This window comes from Scomber japonicus, chromosome 16 (assembly GCF_027409825.1).
Source record: "Scomber japonicus isolate fScoJap1 chromosome 16, fScoJap1.pri, whole genome shotgun sequence".
NCBI lineage: Eukaryota > Metazoa > Chordata > Actinopteri > Scombriformes > Scombridae > Scomber > Scomber japonicus.
Genome location: NC_070593.1, coordinates 16,758,549 through 16,779,494, shown reverse-complemented (window position 1 = coordinate 16,779,494; position 20,946 = coordinate 16,758,549). Strand labels below are relative to the sequence as shown.

Genomic DNA, 20,946 nt, shown 5'->3' with positions numbered 1-20,946 from the left:
TCTGCACAGCTCAATGAGGTGTTATCACTTCAAACTTAGCTGTGGTGTCATACACAAACTCATCTTCAACTTTAAGTCATCTCATGAAGGCAAACTTGTTAGTAAAAGTGGCTGAGGAGAGTTATACATCAAGGTACATTTATTTTTCTTATCCTTGTAATTAAATACATACTGTAAGTGCAAATAGTTAAAGAGTCCAGAGTCTAAAGAACTACAGAGTATAGTTGAACATAGTACAAAGTTGGACAGTTATTCAAACAAGCTAAATATCACCAGATACTCCTTGTCTTCATAGTAGTTGTACAACTACCTAAAACATGAGCGTGTGTATTGTTCCTTATGGTTATACAAAAGCAAAAACCCTACAATTACCACATCTAAGACGCATATTGTTAAATTATTTTGTGCTTGGAAACACCAAAAGGAAATAATTTTTGATATTTATATATATTGACATATACTGAGAGAAGCCCCATCTGCTAACTCAGAAACATGAAGCAGTATTTAACATTGGCAGCAGAGCACGTCTGGGCATTTAGCTTTTTTTGTGCCAAACCGTACACAGTTTGTGGTAAGCACTGCAAAGCAAAAATGTAGCGTGATTTTAAAAACGGCACAAAATATATCAAATATTATTTACCCAAGGCTCGACTTCATGCACTTTATAATAAGCAACACAAAAAAAGTCAGTTTCTTTTGTTTCGAGTTGTGAACTTGTCTACCCTAGAAACAGGATTATGTACGTGTGACTCGTGTGTGTTAGTGTTTAGACTGCTATAGACAGGGTGAAGGCTTCTCCAGTGGATGCTTTTAGAGAACACCAAGATGACATAGCACTACGCTCCACAGATGACCACCAGGCTCTTCAACAGTTAGCGAACTGCCTGCCTCTGAGCTGGACTGGACTGTCAGCCTCTCTGTGAGACAGACAGGTCTACTCCTCCTTTCTCTTGGCCCCTGGGATCTTCGCTTGTATCCTGTACAGAGAAAAACAGCATTAATACCCTGTTTCCAGCAAAGGTATTTATTCAAGATTAAGCTCTGCTTGTTCTACTTCACTTTTTAGGGAGCAAAGCACCTGCTGTTTTTGTTCTGTCTCCTTTTATGGGAAGAAATAGAGCCAATGCGTCAAATTTAACTGGAATTGGAAACTGATAGTGATCAGTTCAACAGCTGACTATCAATTTGGCATCAATTGATCCTTTGGATACCTACAGACAAACTTAACTTTTACATTTTCTGGGTCAAGACAGGCCCAGTAATTCTAGAATAACTAATTTAAGACATTTCCATCAAAAACAATCTTCAACAGATTTGATACTCAACTGTTTGGTTGTGACATGAATGAAAGATTGGTTTTCTGACCACACATTATTTTCAGCAATACTCTCATCCACACTGCTACACACATTAACACTTAGAAGTTGCCCTGTCTTGCATTTTGGCCACTGAGCAGCTCCACTAGTGTATGTTTAAGCACTTTGTTTTAAAAGTACAGTGATTCTAATAGAAGAGCTTCTTTTACTTTCCTGTCTAGGACATTAAAACATGCCTGATCATGATCAAACCTCAGCCAGTATAAAGTTCTCACTTTTTCTGTAAGCTCTGTACTTGATTTCCTTGTTTGGCTTTTGCAGATTACAGTTACATTTTGTTCTTACATGGACTGTGTGAACTTGGAACAAAAAGTCTGGCAAACACTCACTTTCCCACCACAGAGTTGACCTGGGTCCGTATTAGTCCCACATATTGATCGATCTGTGCCTGAAAACGGAACAAAAAGAAAGGAAATGAGTATCAAACGTTTTCCAAACCATGTTTAACTTTTATAAATCATAGCACAGAAAATAATCACCTGATGTTTCTCGTAGACCACAGGCATAGTGAACATGGAGACCACAGCTGCAGAGGCACAGAGAGATTAAAGGTTAAAGTATTCTGACCTACAGTGGGAATATGCTCAAACAGAAACACTGGTGTCAGCACGGCCCTTGGTACACCTCAACCACTACACTTATCTAAGATAAACTGGAAAAGTAAATAGATGTTGTACATATTCAGCAGTGAAGTAAGTGTGTCTGACATAAAACGCAAATACAAATATCCACAACTTGAAATGATCAAACTTCTGACAGAAAAGACTAAAGCTGAAATTTCATTCACAGTGGTGGTGCCTGGAAATTCGTAGGAGATAAAAACTGAGAAGAGTGAGATGTGCAATGAGTCAGGATGACCTCACCTAGGATGAGCAGTGTCAGGCCATTGAAGAGAGCACCCACATAGGTCAGCAGCCACATCAGCACAGCAAACTGAAACACACAGAGGGAGTAGTTAAATCAAATTTGCCTGCCCGCTTTACATTACAAACATGCATTATCAGATTGATTTGGTGTCTGCTTTCTTAGTTTTATGATTTGTGGCTGAAGCTAAAAGTTTTGCAATTGAGTTAGGGTCCATACAGTAAGTGTGTGTCAAACCTTCAAGGAGTCGACCAGATCTTGTACGAGGAACAGCCTACGAAGCTCCCTCATACAGGTGTTGGTGTACAGCAGGATTTTGTCGGCATATTTACTAATCTGGTCCTGGGATAGAGCAATTTCGATCTCCAGGTAGGCCCTAGAAACAAATACAGGGACAGAAAACAGAGAAAATACCTAAATGTCAAACACCTTTTTTAAATGAAATTCAGTCTTGTCTTGCGTTCAACCTTATGTTACTCACTTGAATGGATGTCCCTCATCAGTCTTCTGCACAGCCTGAAGCACAGACTTGTAGATCCTGAAACTGATGGTTGCAGAGAGGGCTGCCAGGGCTAAGTAGGCTCCGACACTGACCACGCTGAACTGGGTCAGGGAGAAGAGAAGCAGGAGCACGCTGCTGAACACGGCCCCCGACTGCTTGACATTCCTCCAGTAGAGCAGGTCAATAGCTGTTGGGGAGGGTATAAGAAGCATAGAACAAGAAGAAACAAGGTTAGGACCCATCGAATGACCTGACCTCACACTCTCTGACATGTACTGTAACGTTAGGCCGTATCCTTTTCAAAGTGGATTAGGCTGTTGCGCGCTACACACCACACATTTGGGTCAAATAACTGGAAGCTGTTCACAACCCAACGTCCTCTGGAGAGCTCTGACTATCACGTGATCCTGTTTTAACCCAGCTTCCTAACCCAACTTTTCATCAGGTTGGACTGAGCTGTGGAACTGGAAGGTGAAGGTGTCTGAGTGATGAATCGTCAGTTCAGCTTCCTTACCCCTATATATAGGGCGACCTTTGCTAAGATAATAGCTGACTCTCACTTGTCGAGCAGTCTGTGTTGCCACACTCCAGACCGGTGGGGCTTCATATTTGCATCTGACGTGTGCTTATCACCAGCGTGGCACCTGGTCTGCTCTCATACACATACAAACATACATACAGACAGACAGAGACGACCATACTACCTGCACAGCCGGCTTGCAGAACAGAATTAATGATTGACCTATAGCTCTGTGAAGGCAAAGGCAGAAATAGACGCACTATCAGCTGCTCACAGATAACGGTTCAATGTGACCTGGCCAGACAAGCAGCTTTATGGTCAGTGATGAAGGATGACGATGCTTCAGTGCAGTATATCACTACGCAGTGACACCCTATGTGAACCAACTCATTCATACATACAGCCTAATAGCAACAAAGGCAGCCGCACATCATTCTGCACCGTCTTCCCTCCGCTCCAATATTTCTTGTCTTATTTGGTTAGTCGGGCTTGTAATTCAAAGCCGCTAGCACAGATGAGAGAGAAGTGAGAACTGAGGATTAGCCCAGTGTACCATTACAGCTCCAGTGGCCGACATGCTCGTCCTCTGGCAGTCGTCTGTGTCGGCTGGCAACGCTGGCTTGTTTCCATGAGAACTGTCGGCTGCTTGTTTTACCTCTGCTGAACCAGCTGCCTCCCCCACCATGACTGCGGCTCTGACAGTGCTGGTGGAGCTCACTGTTCCTCTGCCACTACTGAGACCTGGGAATCCTTCACATTACACGGAGGTGAGCAGAAGTTTTGTGGCCGTGCAAAGGAAGAGAACAGCTCCTAGGGTCCCTTGTGTGTCTTACTCTTTCTCTCTGAGCTGTCCGCCTGCTGGCCTGCTCTAATTTTAGCCGTGGAGCTGTGAGCAGCATAGTGATGACGGCCATCTTTGCTCTCCACTAAAAGGCATCTGTGGATGCCAAAAAGAGAGGCTAAACCTGGGAGGCAGAGAAGTCATTGTTGCTATGAGAATCTCTTCTCTTACACACCATAACTGTTCCTACACTGAAGAATAAAACAGGTCTTCTCTTATCAGAAACCAATAATGACCAACTTATCTGCCCCCCCCCCCCGCCCCTCTACCCACCCCACCCCCCACTTACTATCAATCAAACACTATCATTCAGTTACAGTGAGATCCACGTGCCCTAGCTGCTGCTCTCATGCACCACTCCCTACAGAAGCCAAACTAACTGATTTGAATGGAGATGCTGTGAGAGGAAGACACACACACACACACACACACTCACACTCACACAGAGGCACAGAGGCACAGGTAGCTTATCCAGCAGCTGTAACAACACACAGACACAACAGCCCTGCTCGAGAGACAGGTGTAGACCAGCGACAGCGACAGTGACCGTGCCTTGTGATGCGCTGCTGAGGCTGCACGCAGACTGAAAAGCTTTAGCTAGTGCAGTAGAAGCATGTACTGACCTGCGGCTCCCATGGTTGAACAGGGAAAGAGGCAGCTGCTTTATTCACGGACAAAAGGAGAGCACTGAAGGGGGAGTCCCCCCCCCCCTGCACAGGAGGGGAGGGGCCACTGCCACACCAGCAAATCAGCATCCGGCTAACTCAGAGGGGGACTGAGAGAGGGAGGGAGGGAGGGAGGGAGGATGAAGAGGGGAGGGGGGTGTAGGCGTCTATGGGGCGCGGTTGCCAAAGAACCACATTGCAATCCAATGCACACACAAACACACACATGCAAATACACTCTCTTTTATTCTCAGGCAGCCCCGCTGACACATGACAGACTGCCAAACAGCGACTGAAATAAAGACAGTACCAAAATGGAAAAAAACTAGTGTTTTTTTAAATGTATAAAAGACCAAACCATGTGACTTCAGTGGTGAAAGATGAGAAAACAACCTCGCAGTCCGTAGCCACACTCCACTGCTCCATTAAAACGCTCTGGTGGCAGGGATCTGCCGAGCACCTGCCTGATGCAGTTACCATAGTTACCGTGCTCCATTTTCTCCCCACCGCTCACAGAGAGATGGAGAGACGGAGAGGAAGGGAGGGGCCGAAAGGGAAAGAGGGAGACGAAAGAGCGTTCCTTTGGGAGCATGGAGAGATTAATTTGCTCCGAATCTGGGGAATCAGTGTCTCCACACCCCGAACCATGAAGACCGCCACTCCCTTTATTGTGAGGCACAAAAGGACAATAGCAGGTTTAACACCAGGCCTGCTAACTGTCAAGTGTGTGTGAAGAAATAAGAAAAAATGTATATAAAAAGTATAAAAAGCCTTGAAGAATGTTAACAGTGGCACTGCTTATATTTTACCAAATTGTGTATCTGATTTCTCATTATCCTGATATTGATATTTCTATCTACACATAGAAAACCCAGTTTATATTGTGACAGTAGCAAAGATGAGAGCAAGGGTGACAGTTTTATGTCATGCAGAATGAACACAGGATGTTGAATCAGAGCGCAGAGGAAGTTCAAATGCAGCCTTGTGACTCTTCCCTCTGATATTCAACACACACCGAGAGAAAACCAGAGCAAACGATTAACACCAGTGACAATAATATGATTCCCCCCGCCCCCCTCCCCCTTTTTCTGTAGTGAAACTAGTTTAGCCTGACCTCATTAAATCACTGAAGACGTCCTTGTGGCCTCAAACAAGCCGTCAGCTAGAGTGAGCCAACATGCAAAGGGACTTCAACTGCCAGGTAGGACTTGAGTGTCAGGCTAGGACTTTAATATGGACTTAATATGGTGATTATGAATGTCCAGTTTTTGTTTATTAAAGGGGACAGTTCAAACTTTTTTCCTCACTTGATGAACAAAGCCGTGTCAGTAATCTGACATTTTGTGCAATAGCAGGAAAAGTTCCATCCATTGACAGCAGGATATAATCCTGTATGAATGTATCTCTCCTCTTAGATCTTCCTGTATCATTTCACTTTTTTGACTTCTAAGCATAAATCAAACCATTTTATGTCAAAACATCTAAACTACCCCTCTTCTGAGGGTCGAAGACACAATACTCCCAAACAATTTGAAATAACTGAAAATTAAATCAAAGTATTGCTAAGTCTTTACAAAGTTGCAAATATGCAATGTAACACCACAAAGGGTCTTTAAGTTTTGACTGTTACCAAACCAGAAACCAGTACAGAAAATGTGGCAACGTGGACTTTACAGACACCTTATTTATTAAGCAAGGCCACATCGACTCACTGGACTGTCTGCGCTGTTGACACTTAATGTCATCATATATTCAAAAACAGAAGAATATGTAGGCTACCCAAATTCACAAGGTGGCACACATCCGCCACAAGGCACATGTAAACAGTGGAGTGTGAGTTTTGACCTACACCATGTTTATGCATCAGAAGATCTATTAGCAGTTGTGTGTCATCTTAAATCACAGATGTAAAATGTATCATATTGAATCAATCATGCATGCATGACTCCGTTTTGGATATTTCTGCATCACTGTCAATATTCTTGGGTAGTCCGGTGGCAGTGAGTCAGCACTGTGTGTTTGCAGCCAGAATGACTAAACATAAAAATGCCTTCAGCTGCAAGGTGATGTATCGATATGCAAGTGCAGGAAATAAAACTGCTCAGTTTCATCCTCTGTTGTGCTGACTGCATCAGCTTAATGTGATGCGTTGGTAATGTTGTAGACAGATTCAGATCTGACAGACTATCATGTTTCATAGTGTCAGTTTTGGTTAAATTAAATGGATAATGAGTCAGTGGATTAATGACAAATGGGGATTTTGACAGGATGTTTTTGCTTGGCTGCACATCTAAAAATTAGACTGTGTTGTGGTGTTTGTTTGGATATAATAATCAGATCAATTTATTGCATTTTCACTGCTCTCCCAATCCTAAAAAGATGGTAGATAATAAACCATGACTAGTGTGGAGGAAGGGCGCCATTTTCTCTCATGCTCCCTTAGCCCTCTATGCTATGGAAACAGGCAGACGGAGGATGCTCTTCTCTGGCCCAGTCTCTGCAAGGTGCCATGGCAGCCGAGGAGATAGGGCTGATGTAATCAGGATGGGTGTGCCCCAGTTACCATGGAGACAGTCTGTCAGTGCTGTCCGGATGCTCTGGCTGCCTCGTTACACAAAAACAGAGCGTACGCCATATAAAATCAGCTCCCCTGCACGGTTGCATAGCGGGGAGGGTGATAACAATGACACGCCTTAGTCTACAACACTGGCATCCATATTAACATGCACCCAAAACAGATGGCTCCCAGCATGCTCGTGTGTATACGCTTATTTTCCAAAACACCCACCAGCACCTCTCACCCACTCTCCTCTTTGTTTTTTTTCCAGACGCACACACATGCAGCAAAAAGAATCTGTCATCAGGGCGTGTCCTTGTACGAGGGGGGTGCAGGTAAACGGCATTGTTCGATTCCCCTGTACTCGACAGATATGATTAGATGGCAAATGTACACATGCAAGGCGTAACCAGAGACACAGATTCAACACTGCACGCCTAAAGTGTCATGAAAATGTAACCTACATGCAGAGATAGCTGTCTGTCTCTCACAGCCACAAATCACAGACAATCAATGAGTAAATCACAGTAAACACATCAGTACCCTGGCCCTTCCAGCTGCTCCAGGAGGTTTCCTTCTTGGTCACGTCTGCAGTGGCCTGCATGCTGGTGATCTGTTTTGTCCCTGTTCTCTCTCTCTCTCTTTCTCTGTAACGTCTCCGTTTTCTTCTTTGTCTCCCTCTCCAGTCGCACCAATTCACTCACTCATCCCAGGAAAGGCATGAATGGTCGAAAAAAAGGATGCTGGGAGCGAGGCTGAGATGACAGCGAAGGGAGGAAGGGAGGGAGGGAGGAAAGGTTTCCAAGGTGCTGCCGGCTCGCGGAGCACACAGACTGATGCCGCGGAGCAGCGCTGGCTAGAAAAGAAGGAGCAGGGAAAGTGCGTGTGTGTGTGTGTGTCTGTGTGTGTGTGTGTGTGTATGTGTGTGCGCTGGGGGAGGGGGGTGACTGTGGGGAGGTAAAATTGTAAACACCACACCACAGTTGCTGCTGCAGCAAACCACCCATGCAATGATTAAGAGCCTAAGGGGGCCAGAGGGTGGTGGTGGTGGGGGGGTGATAGACATAGGATAAGCTTTTTTCTTGAAAGGGAAAGTATACTAGCTTTTACAATAAAGCCCTTACGTGGTCTCAGAACTGACTGGTAATAGTGGGGGTACAAGCAGTGGGATTATCCCACATATGCTTTAATGTGACACCAAAGTAGCCAGATGCATTGTCATATACTTTCTAACATGCTGCTCTAGCCTACCTTGTTGCTTGTTGATATTTATAGTAAAATAATGACATTTTATGGTCTAACCTCTAATATAGAGTACAATTATCACATAATACAACATGCTGTGTCATCAGAAAGACTGACAGCAAGTTTTCTAATTGTCTGCTGTCATGTTACACACCAGACAGGACACAATATCAGTGTTTTATGAAGGCTTGACACCATGCTGCTAAGGAAAAACTTGGCAAACACCCACCTCTGTTGCTTTTTATTTGCACAGAACAATATAAGGTTGTAGCCAGAGATTCAAATAGCTGTTTCCACTATGACTCACTGATAATTGAAGAGGCAGAGTGCTTTGTGCTTTAATAATTTATGCTGAGAGACACTGCATTACAGCACAATGCTCCTTGTTTGGTGCCTTCAGGATGTGTTTGTGCTTTAAGATTTCCAGCTCAAGTCTGCGACTGAAAAAGAGGCACAGGGTGCTTAAAAAGCCAAGCGCAGAAGAAACAGCAGAGTCACTGTCGGGCAGAAAACAATCCCTCGTGTACAGTTTGGAGATAACGTCATGTTGCAATCCTATCAAAGCAGTGAGGTCTGTCTCCTGTCCTCCCCACTGCAGACGGCCACACCTCACACCTTCTGCTCACTGCAGCTGCGACGGGCCTCAATGCCAGTGCCAACTGAGAAAAAGCAGATTTCTATAAACCAGACTGAACACGCTCCCCCATCACTGTTGCTATGGCAACTAGTGTGGAAGTGCATTGACTGATGGAAATTATATCTTCTAGCAGCAATGACAAAGGGGCACTGCGCCCTCTAGCGGTGGATGAAAAAATACACATGACCTGCTTTTTAGCATTTCCAGAACCTTCTTACAGTCTGAGTAAACAAAACAAGAGGAGCTTCATCAGCTGGTATTCAATCATGTCATGAACTTAAACATTATAAATGATACATTATACATGTTACTATTTATCTGACTCAATCATCATGTAGTGTTGGAGCAGGGAGCCTCATTTGTTAGTTTCAGGAAATCTATGCATCATCTATGCACCTGTCTCTCTTTGGAGGCCACAAAGCAAATAAGATTCATTCAGATGTGATTTCTTACGCTTTGGAATGTAAATTTAAGTGGAAGCCTTCAAAGCCACTATGTAGGAGTGTGCCCCAGTTTTGACATCATAGGATTATGTAAACTCACTGTGTACAAGGGCAGAGCAGACACAGCAGCCAATAGAAGTCAAAATGCTCATGCCAACATCAAATGTGCAGCTTAGACAGCATTAACTCCTACTGACGGTGACATGTCTGAGTTACTTAATCCCAGTATGTTAATGAGTGATGTAAGGAGCCACATGCTGTAAAGATGCAGAATAATCTTTTTTTCTCAATACCTCCAATGCTATATTTTATTATGTGCACATTTCCATTGACAGCAATGAGCATTGCTTATAGGTTTGACAGTGTAGCTGTCAGGTTTATTGCCAGAATGTGAATCATTGCATCCTCACTCCGCTTTTTTTATTTCCCTTCAAATGCACCACCAGGGGGAAGCAGACTTCAGGAAAGCATCACACGAGCACTTCTCACCCACCCCTGGCACAGAAGCACCCACAGCAGTGGAACATCCCATCTCCTTTAGCAGGCCTTTTTTTTGTGTTATTTTCCAGCCTTGTCAACAAAACAATGGCACAGCACACCATGCAGGTAGCAACCAGAAGGTAAACAAACACAAGTATGGTGCACGTGATTTGATTAGTAATACACTGCCAGTAATTTCCAAACAGTTTCTTTTTTAGAAGCCCTAGATATGATGAGGAAGGGTTAGACAACAAATGCACATGCGGCAGCTCTTTCACTCAGGCACAAAGACACATCAGCAGATACAACGCTACCTGTTCCACAAGCTGACAGCATTATTTCTGGAAAGCCAGTACTCAAAATAGAGGCATATTAGCCAAGGTGAAACCACTGCAACAATGAAAAGATTACAAACATATTTTATGAGATAATACTTCCACGAAGAAACAGCAACACTGTAAATTGTTACAGTAGAAGAATACAAACTTTGAAAAGATTTTAAAAATCCAGATTCATCCGACTAACCTTTTTGTTTGCTTAAGCCTTCTGGGAAGATGGAGGCGGCCGGTTTTCCTACGTCATCTTTGCCCTCATTGGTGTGCTTGAACATGTCGTCCTGGTGTGGCCTCTCTGATCGCACCTCTGGGGGCACAGCGGCAGTTGGGGGTTTGGGCTTGCTGAGGCGATCCTCTTCCTTCACCAGGGTCTTGACCTTTTCTGTGATCAGAGGCTCGGCTGGCACTACCTCAGGGGCACTGGGGGCAGGGAGAGTACTGGGAACCAGGGGAGAGGGAGTACTTACTCCCTGTTTGGGGCCACTGAAGCCCTGCTCTCTCTTTGGGCTCTCTTCAGACGCAGATTCAATGAAGAGATCACTGTCAAGCTCTGCTTCTCTCTCCTCCCTCAGAATGCTGTAGGCTGTGGGTGGAGCGTGGTTGCCAGCCAGGCCGAAACCACCCTTGGCGACTGGGGGATTGTCAAAAGGGCTGTTAGGTTGGCTGAAAGCACTCTTGCTTTTAGGCGGCTCGGCAAATGGGTTGCTACTGGCCTTGGGAGGCTCCTCGGACACCAACTCAATCTCTGAGTCTCCAGACTCTGCACTGCTGCCATCATGCTCCCTACTGCTGGCCTTTGTGCCTGGACTGCTCTTGGGAGCTGCAGGCTTCATTGCGTCAGCCTTGAACATGTCATGAGAAGGGAATTCTTTATCTGTAAAAAGAAATGTAGAGAAAGAAATAAGCATCAGAGTCTTCATTCACATTACAAGTCTAGATATAGAGCATCTGCAGATACAGTCAAAGATGGGGGTTAACGTAGTATTCCTTCATTATGGTATTAACATGTACTGTACCTTAAATATATCTGACCAGAGGTGGGAGTATGAATAGAGTTTCAATTAGTGGATTAATTGATTACTCAATCAACAAATTTGCTTAAAGAAACAACTGCTTTTCTGGCTCCACCTTCATAAATGTGGGTTGTACAATGTTGTTTGGGACAAAACAAGACTTTGGGAAAGAGTGATTGATATTTCTTACTATTTTCTTAAGTTATTTAAACCAAACAACTTATCGATTAATCAAGAAAATAATCAACATTAATAATAGCTAATTGAAATAATAGTTAGTTACAGCCCTAGATATGACAATATACTGTTCACTGTGAGATGTAGAGATTTAGTCACACTCTATTTGCATTGTGTTAGTGATCCCTAAAATGCATGTGCTAACCCTTTTTCTGATTTCCTACTGATAGATTGTACAGTGTGTGATTATTATCGTCATCATATTGCTTTCTCCTATGTGTGTGTGTGTGTGTGTGTGTGTGTGTGTGTGTGCGCTGTTCCTACGTGTTGGTGAAGCATTGGGAGTGGAAGCAGGGCTGTCATCCTCTGGCTCTGATAGTGTCACAGTGGGAACACCCTGTAAGCCCACACTCAGGACGTTTTCACGCTCAGACACAGTGACTGGAGGGAGGGGCTGCTGTGGCTCGACCTTGGCGGCTGGAGGCTGGGACTCGGTCAAGGTGATCTTCACGGGGCTGGCTGTCTGTGGAGTCCCCCCCAGGTTACGGTAGGAGCGGTAGTCTGACAGCTCTTCATCAGATGGCTCCTCCACGTAGGGGAAAGAGTGGGAGCCCAGTGCTGGACCTAGGTTCTCATCTTCCTCTTCCTCCTCCTCATCTCTTCCGGGGTTCTTATCTATGTAGCCGCCCAGCAAGTCACGCCCGGTCGAGCTTATGTCCATCAGGCTGTGCAGAGGCCCCTGGTGTTGGTCATGGCGCTCATCCCCGTGGCTGATGTCCATGTAGTTGTAGGATTCTGTCTTATCTAAGCCCATCAGAGATTTTGGCATGTCATCGGTCAGATCGGAAGTCATCTTGGTGCTGGAGCTGAAGCTGTAGGTGTCAGTGGAAAAGTGGTCCAGGGCAGAGGAGCCAGAGGTGGACTTGGAGGACTTCAGGTCGTCTGACAGGTAGGAAGCCTCTTGGCCTGATGTGAAGCTCTGATTGGATCGCAGGGAAGTGTACACATCACAGTCGTCATTCATAGGCTTCCCAAACAGGTCAGACATGGAGTCATCTACAGAGACGAGCAGGAAGAGAGAAGAAAGAAGTGAGACACAATGAGGACAGATGCTCTCATATTATCATATTACAATGAACTGGTTCAGCTATACTTTCTGAATGAAAGGTTGCTCGAAAAAACAGAAGACTGACACCACTCTCTGTGTCACACCGTCAAGTCAAATCATCCTGTGTCTGAGCTTGATTAATAACAACATCTAGTTAAACAAGGCTATGCTTCAGTTGGTGCCGCTGCCAGGAAGAGGGGCTGTGGCACTGTGAGAGCAGCACAGTCAGACTGGGTGCACGGCTGTGTAGATCAGTGAGGCAGCAGTAACAGAGGGTACTTGTACCCAGTGCAGGACAAAGGGGGATTGTTCAGACCCCAAAAAACACACAGTGCCACAACCAGAGTCTGTTCTGAATCATGCAGGCAAAGAGCTGTCTGTAGTCACATCTCTGCTCTGTAATCACTAATCCTGCATCTCCCCTGACAACTTACACAAGTGTCACAAAAATGAACACACACACACACACACACACACGCACGCACACACACACACATAGATGAACAATATACTGTTGTGCGAGCGAGCATCTAGTCTCTCTGAAAATGTAACGTTTAAGCTTGGTTGACAAAGCAGTTCAATAATAGATGTATAAAATAAATATTTCACACACTGTCATTTTCAACTCACACATGCAAAACTGAAGAAATAATGATCACAGTTGCAATTGCAGCGTTAACTCAACTACAGCTACATTAAGGATCTGAATTGGACAGCCAGTGTATGTGTTAACTGTGAATTTGTGTTTGCTCTGCTGTGAAATATCACTCAACATCTCACTGAATAATTTGTGACAATGCTGCTGGGAAGCATTTAAAACACTAGTGTTACATATGCTGCTGCAAAACAGGAAGAGACAGACTTGATAGGAATGTTATTTTAAATCATCAGATCAGAAGTCAAGGTCAAGTCAAGAATTCAAATATGTCCAACTTCCGGTCTAACTCCACTTATAAACACACTCCCACATATGTTCACAAACAAATAAACAAGTATTGAATACCTGCACGTTAACACGCAGTGTAAATATTTCTATTGTGTACGCATCTGAGTTTACACTTTCATGAACTAGGCTCCTCCTCCTGCTCTCCAGCCCTGCTTCTCCCAGGGCAGCGGTGGTGTTATAAATAGGCTGGGTCCAGCTGCTGGGCTGGATGAGGGGGAAGATTTAAAATAGCAGCCTTAGGGTTAGCTCCGGAGGATGCAGACTGACTGACAGAAGACCCAACAGGTCAGGACGTCCCGTCCCTCCCTCTGCTTCCTCTGAAAAGCTCCACCACCCTTCCCCTCTGCTGTCCTTCCTACTGCTGCTGCTCTCTCTGCTTACGCTGTTGCAAACAGTCATTAACAATACATCATACCGCAGTACAATGGCATAAACACTACACACCCAGGCTGGGACACAAGGCGGAGGATGGCGTGACACGCCCTTGTGCTTCAGGTTATTTTGTATTTATGCTCAAATGTCTTACAGAAGTGCACTGCTTATGGATCCAAGCGGTATGTAAAATAGACGAGCACAGCTGGTGAGTCAAAATCAGTTTAGTGACACGAGTGCCCTTGGTGAACTGCTAAAGCAAACCAGTGTATAATCCTCTTAGTCTACTACCATGGTATATGTCCCCTCAGTCATCACCCTGGCAACACCATCATAATCTAACACTCACTGACTCACTGTACAAATATCTACTGTGCAGATGTGGGAAGCACTCAGAGCCACTACTAGCTGTGAAGAGAGGTGAACTGCCAGTAATCCTGTTGAGTCCTAACTGTAGCAACACGCCCCCTCTCACCATCAACCCATGTAACAACACAGAGTAAACTCACCAGCAGTTGCATAAGTCATCTGCATCAATTAAGAGGCTGGATGCTCATCTGTAATTGCCATGAGGGAAACTGCTCTGACAAACTTGGTGTGTTGAGATTGAGGGCATTTTGAATCTGCCGATATGGCGTAGCACCCAGACACTGGAAGAAAAAAAAACAACCCTACAAGGCGGAGGCGAATGCTTAACTACGCTGAGATGAGATTGGATGTGACAACAGAGGAATTCTCGGCTCACACTGTGGCCACACAACATAATCATGTCACTGAAAGGATGGTGCAGTTAAATAAATAAGTCCTGTGAAGGGGCAGTCCTTTTGTTGTCCTCTGTGTAGCCGGTGCAGCCCCGAAACTAATGCAGCCTGACAATCTGTGCTATGCCAGGCATGGGCTCCTAATTATCAGACTACAGACAAAAACATGTGAGTGGAGACGATATCAAAAGTGGACAAGTTGAAAAATGAATGTATAACCACTTTGAAATGAACAGTTAGCTGGGCTGCATGTGGGACTCAGTGCACAGTGGGCTTTTTTCCCCCTTCAAGACACTTCTTGCACCTATGCCAAAATGTAATAAAGTAAATCAACTAATCTAGATAACAGAAAGGGTTTTAAAATTGAGGAACTGCAGAGAGAAATATCACAAGGTCTCTCACACAAACAGCTGCAGTATGTTTGCTAGACTCAAGAATATTGTACAGTTTCACTTCCTGTAAGCCAGGAGTCCAATGAAGAGAGACAAAAGAGACAGTACTGCTGGTTCCAACAAGCTGCTTTCACTTTCAAAGGAACAATATCTGTCAGTCTCTGTTGTCTGAGCACACGTCATCAGTATTTCAGCACTATACTTTTAAGCATCTGTAAACCTACTGCACGGTAACAATTGGACAACTTCATCCATGACCTCTCTACTGCAGTGTTGTGTTTCAGGAGTTCTGTTTCAGTCCACGACCTTGTGGAAACCAATCCATTAAAACACTAACAGGGCTCCTCTTTCAAAAGACATCTATGCCTTTGACGTTGAATAATAGACTGTAGCTTTTGTTATTGGTAGTGTAATCACTTTTTCAATGTTGCTCTGCTTTTGTGTTGTTGCAGCCCAGTAAGAAATTTGTAGCTACTTTAGTTCCTGCAAAGTAACATCACTACAACATCACTGATTTTGACAAAACTAAATTCATGTTACATTAACTATTATCTTTTTTAATTATTAATCTGGGGAAAAAAAGAACTGAATCAAAATGTGATTCATACTATGATTCAATTGTCATGTTATGTGTCTTGCTTGGAACACTTTTACTGGCCTCTGCTTTAAACACTTTGTGATGTTTATGTTCATAATTTATTGATTACAATATCCTTGGCTGCACAAACACATGACTGCTAGTGTCCAACTATCCCACTTTAATATCTGTTAAGTGGAAGAAAATGGAGGCCGTCTGAGAGCTGAGGCACAAACAAAACTACTAGCAGAGGTCGATAAGAGAACAGCCGTGCTGAGGGACTCAATCGCTCTGAGCTTTATTGATCCAGGACAAAAGAGACATACAATTACTGTAAGAAATGTCCACCTTTTTTTTTTTTTTTAAAGAAGAAAAATCATCAAAGGCCACACAGGACACATGTTGTTCCAGTGGCTTGGACAAAGACAAATCAATCTGGAAAGTGTTTAAATAAGAGCTAATCGGCCTCCATTCAGATTGTGAAGCTGTAGTGCTTACAGTAGTACCTGTCGGACCCTGTATCGATCGGGGTTGAGCTGCTTGGATAGAGCTTTGTGGGTGAATGGGAGGATGTGGCAGGATCCAGACTGAGTGTCTACAAACTGTCTGCTTTGGGTGAGAGCTGTCAGTTCAGTGTGACTTTGGATTGGCATTTCACTGTTATTGTACACAGAATTTGGCAATCAAGAGCACACAGATGCAAGCAGGATAGCAGTTGTGCTTACGCTACAGTAGCCTACAAACAAACAATATATATATATAGAAAGGAACTACTTGTTGTAAGTGCCTCTGATGATAGTAGCTCTAATCCCATGAGCAGTTTTGCAATACTCTGCTTAGGGATTACTCTGCCCGCAGGCTAAAGAGCTGGACTGAGACAAAGTGATCGCAAACATAGCATCATATTTCACACACTGGCTTTTAACTCATTTGAGGGTAAACACACAGGATCAAAAGACATAAAATAATATGATTTATTGATATAATGATAGCAGTAATGCTCTGTTGTTGTCCCCCTGCAGTGAAGCTTTTTGGAGACAGCCTGTCATGCTTTTATCTGTCCTTTTATCCCTCAGCATTAGCTAATTGGTCCTGGAGACAGAAAAAAATGAATGAGATTATAAATCCCACAGGTAACACGTAGGATCAGCACGTAAATCCAAATCATCCTGGTGAGCAGACACACTAGTACACACCACACACGTTTTAAGCCCCATTTAATTATATAAGGTGCGAGACAACATATTTTTAACCACAATTGCTTATAGAAGAAGAAGGTTTTTAAACAATGACTGCTTCTCTGCTGACCTCAGATACCTTAAAAGCCTTTCTGAGAGGAAGACACTGAACTAAAGGTGTTTGTGAAGGAAAGAGCACTTCTTTGTATTATCCAGTCTGGGTTCAGCCTTCTCATCGCAGGCTCGCCTCTCTTACCATGAAGCTGCCCCCCCTTCCTGCCTCCTCCTCCCTTTCCTCCTCCCCTGTATTATCTTGCATCTTTATCATCCATTCTGAAAAGACCTAGCACTGCTTGCCCCCCTGGGAACAGGAGCAGAGCTCTCACCAGCTAAAGGCACAAATGCACTGTGCTGGCTTATGCAGTCCAGTCGAGTCCACTAAGTGCTTTTTCTATCTAAAAGATACAGAAGAGACCCAGCCAGACATATGCTGCCTCATCCTTGTCACTGATGATATGCTGAGACAGAGAGAATAATCGACCTTCCAGGCACAGGATTATGAGAGATTTTTCTTATGACTGATGCACTTTGTTTAGACATAGAGATAAAGTGACCATTATAATGCACTGTAAGGGGTGAGAAAGAACTCACTAGAAAAAAAAGAAGGATTTCAGTATGTTTGTTTATAAGTGAGAGAGCACACACATACACTTCTTGTCTTCCAGAGAGCAGTGAGAGGGTGAGAGCTGTGAGGCACAACATCTGCTAATGACAAACTTCTCTGTGAGGTTTTTACAACACATTTAGACGTGCTCATGATGCCTCTTGAAGACTTCACAGGATGGGAAACTTGTGAAGATAAAACTGGACATACTGTCTGTCTGTGATCCGAGGCTGAGGTTCTGCCCTGTCGTAATTTAATACAGCTGAAATCAGCATTATCAGGGTCCTGTGGGCAGATCAGTGTTTAGGACAGGCATGGATCGATTACCTAGAGAGGCAATTCTAGACATCTCGAAGGTATACAGTTTCTGTTCAAAGGCCAAAGTATTATTTTGTGCTTATCTACCAGCAAAGAGGAGGAGGAAAGTGTGTGTGAACTGGTAAAGATGGGGGGGGGGGGGGGGGGGGTTGCTGGGAGTTAATGTGTTTGACAAAGATCAGAACAGACTATAACATGCCTGGTCAAGAGGAAAATGTTCACTCTGCCCTGCTAGTTGTGACGAGATCTGCACTGTTCCCACCAAGAACATAAGTGACACAGTAGATTACTTCAGTCCTATAGACACGGCTCAGCGGGAGTCGCAGCAGTAAGAGACAGCTCTCGTTTAGGAATCAAAACACAATCAGTGTGTGAGTGTGTGTGTGAGAGTGCGCCCCTACTGAAGTTTTAACTTGTCTGGCTCACTGTTATGAAAGTAGAGCATTTCCTTTATTGACGTTTTCTACAAAGTGTAGGCCAAACACCGACTAGACAGTTTTTCATTTTATGCTCAGTCTGCTTGGAGAGGATACTTTTGAGCTTTACTAGTACACTTCACACTAGCTTTGGATGTTGGATTTCTGTTTTTTTTTTCCTGCTAAATTCTGTGCTGTATGCATAATGCTCCTGTACTTCATGGATATAGAAAAAAAAATTACATGTTTTTACTTGTTTTGGACCAGCAGCAGCCAATAAAATGAAATAGGCATGAGCAAAAAGAAGAAACTAGGCAGCTTTTTTTCCCTCTTTTTTTTTTTTAAAACATCATCTCATGAATCTTTCAGTGAATTCGTGAATGAAAGTGCAGGGCTCTAGTTTTGCTCGCCAAGCGAATAGTGAGCCCTGTTTCTCCAGGATTAAAAATAGCAACGCATGAGCCGAGCTGTGCTGAGGAGAGTGACGGACTTAGAACTGAGGTCTGCGTGATGCTCTTACGAAAAAACACAGCTACCATCATCCAATTATAGTGAGAGAAAGTTTCAATTATGGTATGCAACTGTGTGCTCTTTTGCTACTTTTGTGACCTTGCTATTATCTTCATCCTAAAACTACAATATCCTCCCAGGCTAGCAGAGACACAGACCCTCATGCTGTCTTTACTCATACTGTCTACCCCTATTTATCCATTACATCACATTATTAATCATTTCTTCAACAAATATCATTGACAACACCAAAACAGATATGTAGGACAATAATAACACATCTGTTTATAAACTGTATGATTAAGTTATTTTCTATCCAATCCCTGACAATGAAAGGATGTATGCCTTTAATCTACTTACTCTCTCTCTATCTCCTCTCACTACATCAATAATGCATGTATTTAATTGTATTCCTTGTCCTTCCTGTGTGAGCTAGTACATCAGTCATGCCAGAGATCAACAGGCTATTTGTTAATGCATGTTACATTTTCATCTGAAGCCTTCCTACAGCCTCAAATCTCATCAATAAAATGAGTATGTAGACCAGCGGGGAAAACAGTGGGTCATGTTTGATGTCTCATTATTATCAGAGGCTGGTGCTACTGCAGTCTGAATGAATTCAGTTTGAAGATGTCTAACTGATGTAAGAGTTGATTTATGTTCACCCCATGGAAGTTAGTCGCTTGTATCTTTGTTTCTGTGTTTTCAAACCCAGAAGTTTTAAACTAAACTGGTAGACAGCCCGTATAAATCTGCCACGAATGGACTCGTCCTTCCTCTCTCCAGCTGTATTTGCACCTGCGTTATTACAGATGTGTATTTATTTTTGATAGTGGGCCATGTCAAACCTAATGTGGCTGAAATACGACAACCAATCTATACATATTGAGACTTCACTGAGATAAGTATCCGCTTTACCTGTAGATGCAGTTTCCATAGCAACGGGAGGCCTTTTCCCGTCGTCCTGGAAAGGATGAAATTGTTGATCCAGGTCGCTCGTCGCCTCGCTGCCTCTCGGCTTGAAATCTTCCCGCAGCTCGTCGAACCGGGTCGGTGTGTTCCCAAGCAATCCGTTTCTCTCATAGTCGTCCCCAAACCACTTCCCCTCCGAGCCTAGCTCCTCGCCGGGCTGAGCAGACATGCTTTTCTTTCCTGTTTGTCGGGACAGAAGATGTTAGCCGTACTAGCTACTACTGGGGCTTCTCTCTCTCTCACTCTCTCTCTCTCTCTCTCTCTCTCACTCACTCTGTCTCTCTCTCTCTCTGCCGTTTACCGGAGCTGTGCGGTAAACTAGATGAGCTGTGGCGACTCTTTGCGCTAGGATGGCTGACGGAGACAAAAACACACACAAACACACACCAATGCGGCTCCTGGCTGGCGTCTGTCAGCTGGGTGATTGTAGACGGTGCGGTTCGGTCGGTCTGGTCTGGGAGAGAAAGAGAGAGAGGAGGAGGAGAGGAGAGGTGGATTTGTTTTTAGTTCAGTGCTCCGGCGGTGACGTCATGGTGTCCGAGGAGGCTCAGGGTTGGAAACACATTCATACACAAATATGAAAGACGTGTACACATAAAGTCAAGTAGTCAGTGTGGAGTCACACCATATGCAGAAGTCATGGATTTAGGAGCAGTAGTATAAAGACAAAAGAAGAAATGCGCAGGTCTATAATATAAATTGAAACGTGTGAATTATATGTTGATTTTTGTCTGTAAATTGAATACATAACTGTTTGAAGTGTTTCTATTGTTTTATAATAAATACAAATAAATAAATAAAGCAATGTCTTGCAGTGCAGCGCCCTCGCGTGGCGGCTGAAAGTTTCAACATGCACCCCCCTAGCAACCAGACTCTTCCTGCCTGGATACCGGTAAGATGCCAAACACTGCTGAACTAAGACGAGCCAGGGAGATGGTGTGACATATAATTCGTTCATTTGAGCCTACAGCTGCTAAACTAGCAACTTTAGCTTTGATGTGTGGCGACAATAAATATAAAATATAATACAAGTATGTGCTTTTTTAGCAGCTGAATAACTCGTTTTAGCTCAGCTGC

General features: G+C 43.9%; 1 protein-coding gene across 1 annotated transcript; it reads right to left on the bottom strand.

Moving 5' to 3' along the window:
• Positions 1-54: 54 nt before the first annotated feature.
• On the bottom strand, positions 55-20,044 carry rtn1a (reticulon 1a). Its single transcript, XM_053335264.1, has 9 exons — positions 19,816-20,044; positions 11,980-12,711; positions 10,656-11,339; positions 2,722-2,929; positions 2,478-2,616; positions 2,240-2,309; positions 1,856-1,902; positions 1,706-1,764; positions 55-977 (listed from the first exon to the last, which is right to left on the bottom strand). The coding sequence occupies exons 1-9, from the start codon at positions 20,036-20,038 to the stop codon at positions 935-937; spliced, it is 2,205 nt and encodes a 734-aa protein (XP_053191239.1). The 5' UTR covers positions 20,039-20,044; the 3' UTR covers positions 55-934.
• Between the last annotated feature and the right edge of the window lie 902 nt (positions 20,045-20,946).

What these genes read in the sequence shown, in the direction of transcription:
- rtn1a (XM_053335264.1), bottom strand. Translation starts at nt 20,038, where the DNA reads ATGTCTGCTCAGCCCGGCGAGGAGCTAGGCTCGGAGGGGAAGTGGTTT. An exon ending in CCTGACACTGCTCATCCTAG is followed by an intron (nt 1,903 to 2,239) that starts GTGAGGTCATCC and finishes GTGCCTCTGCAG; the next exon opens with CTGTGGTCTCCATGTTCACT. An exon ending in GTCAACTCTGTGGTGGGAAA is followed by an intron (nt 978 to 1,705) that starts GTGAGTGTTTGC and finishes TTCTCTGTACAG; the next exon opens with GATACAAGCGAAGATCCCAG.